Source organism: Mandrillus leucophaeus, unplaced genomic scaffold (genome assembly GCF_000951045.1).
Source record: "Mandrillus leucophaeus isolate KB7577 unplaced genomic scaffold, Mleu.le_1.0 Scaffold420, whole genome shotgun sequence".
NCBI classification, from domain to species: domain Eukaryota; kingdom Metazoa; phylum Chordata; class Mammalia; order Primates; family Cercopithecidae; genus Mandrillus; species Mandrillus leucophaeus.
The window spans coordinates 347,441-352,161 of record NW_012104477.1 but is presented as its reverse complement, the minus strand read 5'-3'; the positions used below and the strand labels follow the sequence as shown (position 1 = coordinate 352,161).

Here is a 4,721-nt window from a genome sequence, read left to right as displayed (position 1 = left end):
GATGCCTGCCTCACAGAGTCGTTCTGAAATTCAATGAGAAAATGCTCTGATCCTTGTGGGAGTTTGATGCACGTCAGTTCCCATCTCCTGTCAAGAAGGCTGGAGAAGGAATGGAAATGGAACAAACCTGGAAGGGAGCCCCTGACAGAGCGAGGCTAAAGAGCCCTGTACATTATCCAACTAGGAAATCAAAGGAGGAAGGAGAAAGAAAACACAAGGGTCAACAGCCTTAGTCATGCTCTTATGAGATTTATGCTGAGGGACATTTTATACCAATTGCAGGCCTTATTTTGCATCTTCTACTCAAAACAAAAGCTCAGCTACTCCTGGAAAGGATGATTGTTCTTTCTCTGAGCAACTGACTGACTCTCTAAGTTGTTGAGCAGCTCCCCAGACACCCGGCACATCCTGCACGTTGGGCACCACAACCTAAGGCAGCGGCTCAAACCTTAAGAAAGCACAAAAATACCCCGTGTGCGTTGTTACTGGATCTCCCATCCCTTACGGCTCAGGAGATGTGTTTTTGATACACCTTGCAGCGGCTTCTGAAACGTGATCCATCTGCTGAACACACCGAGAAGCTGCTCTACGGGGAAAGAAGATATTCCCAGCAGCTCTGAAAGACCCGAGATGGGCAATCCAGCAAAGCCTAGTTCATGACAGGCCTTAGCAACGCAGACACTAGCAACTCTGTGGTTCAAAAGCAGCCTTCTGAAAGCATCGTTTCCCCCATTTGATGAGGTTCAGGATGATGCTTCTCTTCAGAAATCCTGCATACCTTCTGAAGCCTTACCATCATAAGCCTCACCAAGGAAGGAAAACCAGTCTCGGCTGCTGACACCCAGGACCAAGGAGCAGAAAACCAGGCCCGTGAGAAGCTTCATGGTGCTGAAATGAAAGGAGAAGTCAGGCAGTCGCCCACAAGGGTGGCACAGCTTTCCTTGGGACTCATATTCCAACGAGAGCCTGGTTATTTCCACTGGATCTTATTAGAATCTTAGTGGCTCATCTAAGAAACCTTGCAGCAGGACCTCACTCAGAGCCAGAATCCCTTGGTTCTGAACCCATCAGCCCTAAAGCCTGACTGTGTAAGAGGATGCCAACGTGGCATTGATGGAGGAAGGCCGGAGCTATGACCAGACTGTCACTCCCTCAAGTAGCCTGTAATTCCCAAGAACGCATTTACCGTGTGATCCCTCTGCCCAGCACAGAACTCAACATGGGATAAACACAAAGTAAGATCACAATTTTTTATTCTTAAAGCTTTTAGACCTGGTATTCCCAGGTGGTCTCCCATCCAAGTACTACCAGGCCGACCCTGCTTACCTCCCTAGATCCGAGGAGATAAGACACCTTCAGAATGATATGGCTGTAGGCCCCACGATAACTATTTTTTAAAGGAAATGACAATCTTGTTGGGAAAGAGAAAACAGAGTAAGTTTTAAAATCACTCCTTGGTGTGCTCCTCACCTGATCTATGCTGGAGCTGAGCTGCGGGTCCCTGTCTGCCAGGGAGAGGTGGCTGCTATTTATGCTGAGCCTTCCCTGTTGGGCTCTTGGGAGGGAAGAAAAGCTGGATGTGGTTCCTGGGGAAAGTCCCTGCAGGTCATTTCCCCTACAAAACGGTCTAAGACAAGTTCCTGGACGCCAGTGGTTTCTTCATCCCGGGTCATTTATCCCAGTTGTGCAACCTGTGGGAACAAGACAGGTTTGCTGTGCATGGCAGCTGCCAGGGCAGGAGACCAGCTCTGCTCCTCAGCATTGAGGGGGCTGAGGCTGCAGAGTTGAGAGTGGGAGCCCCATGATGGTGGCACCTGGGCTGCTGGAAGGTGTGGAGGGCAGCTCTTCAGTCAGCTCCTGACTATACTGGTCATTTCCTCAGGATGGGCCCTGCTGGGCCACATGGCAGATGGCCCTGACGTGAAGTCCCTGTGAGTTCATGTCTAAAGCCTTTAAGTTTTAAAATGGACAGCCTACCCCTGCCACATCTCATGTGTGCCCTGGAAGGCTCCTTCCACCCCTCTGTCTGGATATCCTGAGATTTCTCAGCACAGAAAATCTCTGCTCAGCTGGCCTAGCCAATTTGGAAATGCCTTTTCTAAGCTGGCTCCTGAGCCGAGGGCAATGTAGAGCAGGGCACTTTCTGCTGCTCTTGCCTAGTCCTGGAGCCCCACCTTGGGAGAATGCGAGTGTGGTGCATTAAATTGGCAGCCCAGCTGGGGATGTGCCCGGCTCCCAGGCAGGGAAGGATGCGAGAGCTCTTGTTCTGCTCTATTATCATGGAGGGATGCAGGGGCCACACAGTTCACTCTCTCATGAGAACATCAACAGGGTCAGATTAGCTCTGCAGAGGCTTGTGGAGGAGCATGGTGGCCAGAGATGGGTCAGTACCAGAGCCCAGCAGGGCTGAGGCCATGACATGCAGAGAGGCTGGTGGACATAGCAGCAACTCTGGTTTCTTCTTCTGCAGTCCATGTTCATACCCTGAGGGCTAGGCATTTGTAATAACAAACAAAAAATTTAGAAATGGGCCAGGCACAGTGGCATGTGCCTGTAGTCCCAGCTACTTGGGAGGCCAAGGCAGGAGGCCTGCTTGAACCCACAAGTTTGAGGCCACATTGGACACATGAGGACAACACAGCAAGATTGTCTTTAAAAACATTTTTTTAATCTCTGAGAAATGGGTGGGGCGAGGAGGTAAAGGATGGCCAAACGCCCCATAAATAGCAAATGCGTGGCTCCCGTGTGAACAATGACATTGTAGACTCTGCTCTGACACCTATGCATTGACACCTCCGTCTCTCCCACGACATCCTGCCACCTTAAAACCATTGAGAGTGGTACCTGCTGGAACGGGTCTACACACACAGTCACACATCTTTTAGGCAGGGTAGTTGACACTCCCAGGGAGAAAGAGCTCACAGAGAGATGCTAAATGTTTCCAACTCGGTAGAGAAAATAATAGTACATCATGATCAACCAGGGTTTATTCCAGGGATTCAAGAAGAGTTTAATATCAGAAAAATCTATCTTTGTAATTCACTGTACCAGTCATCAAAGGAAAGGACTGTACATTTATTTTACTAGATGCAGAAAATGAATTTCATAATTGTCAACATCTACTGATGATAAGGAAAATGTATAACAAAATAAAGAGACCCTTTCTGACTTGAGAAAGGATAAATATCAATATGTTATAGCAACAGTTCTCAAACTGTTTTCCAGGGAACCCTGAGAGTCCCTCCTTAGGGAGGTTTTGATATCAAAATTATTTTTAGAATAGTACTAACACTGTTTTCATGTTTCAGTCTCATTTTCTCATGAGTACACACAATATGATAAGTTCGTTGATATGAGTGCGGATTTCCACATTGTAACTGACTTTTCAGAAGCTACCACTTGTTGAGTTTGGTATAGTATAGAATAGCCACAATCGCCGGGTGTGGTGGCTCACGCCTGTAATCCCAACGCTTTGGGAGGCAGAAGCAGGTGGATCATGAGGTCAGGAGATCAAGACCATCCTGGCTAACATGGTGAAATCCCGTCTCTACCAAAAATTTTTAAAAAATTAGCCAGGCGTGGTGGCGGGTGCCTGTAGTCCCAGTTACTCGGGAGGCTGAGGCAGGAGAATGGCATGAACCCGGGAGGTGGAGTTTGCAGTGAGTCATGATTGTGCCACCACACTCCAGCCTGGGCGACAGAGCGAGACTCCGTCTCAAAAAAAAAAAAAAAAAGAATAGCCACAATTATCTAAAAATACCATTACACCCCCCTTTTCAACTATATATCTCTGTGAGGCTGACTTTTCTTCATATACTCCAATCTAAACAACATATTAAAACAAATTGGATGATGAATCAGATAGGGAAATCCAGGTATGAAAAAAAAAATCAGACATGAAAAATTTTCAAGAGGGTAAAACCATAGTACTCTTCTTACTAATTTTTTCAGAAAATGGCTTTTACATAAAAATATATTATTTATGTTAACATATAGAAGATTTATAATTTTTTGAAGAATTGATAAATGTTTAAATTTTTTCTTTCTAATATGGTAAATACTGATAAATAGAGTCCCCATAAATAAAAGTTCTTTGGGGTCTCTTCAATAATTTTTAATAGTGTAATGGGATCCTGAGACCAAAAGGTTTGAGAACCATTGCTCTACAGCAAACATGTGTAATGAAGACACTTCAGGTGATAAAGAGGCCACAGTGGCAGGCGTGGTGGCTCACACTTGTAATCCCAGCACTTAGAGAGGACGAGGCAGGTGGATCATTGGAGGTCAGGAATTCGCGACCAGCCTGGCCAATATGGTAAAACCTATCTCTTCTAAAAGTACAAAAATTAGTCGGATGTGGTGGCAGGCACCTGTAATCCCAAGTACTCAGGAGGTTGAGGCAGGAGAATTACTTGAACCCGGGAGGTGGAGGTTGCAGTGAGCCAAGATCGCACCACTGCACTCCAGCCTGGGCAACAGAGTGAGACTCCATTATGGGGCGGGGGGAAAAAAAGGGCCAAGATATCCAGTTGTTACTGCTACTGTTTCACATATCCCTGAAGGACCTGCCCAATGCTTAAGAAACACAAGGAAGGTTACTGCTACTGTTTCACATATCCCTGAAGGACCTGCCCAATGCTTAAGAAACACAAGGAAGGTAAGAGGTGAAAGAGAAGAAATGAAACGATCATTGTTTCAAGATGACACCATCTTTTACATAG

General features: G+C 46.4%; 1 protein-coding gene across 4 annotated transcripts in view; it reads right to left on the bottom strand.

Annotated features, from left to right (window-relative positions):
* Nucleotides 1–1,593, bottom strand: part of LOC105548749 (serum amyloid A-2 protein-like) — an 8,686-nt gene extending 7,093 nt beyond the window's left edge. The window contains exons 1-3 of one of the 4 annotated variants that reach the window (XM_011992932.1): nt 1,471–1,503; nt 1,327–1,387; nt 794–888 (exon numbers count right to left, since the gene is read on the bottom strand). In XM_011992932.1, coding sequence (XP_011848322.1) covers nt 794–884 — 91 coding nt within the window. In that variant the 5' untranslated portion in view covers nt 885–888; nt 1,327–1,387; nt 1,471–1,503. Of the gene's footprint in view, nt 1–793; nt 889–1,326 lie in introns of all 4 variants that reach the window. The other 3 variants (XM_011992930.1, XM_011992929.1, XM_011992931.1) reach the window with 3 other exon arrangements.
* Nucleotides 1,594–4,721: the final 3,128 nt, after the last annotated feature.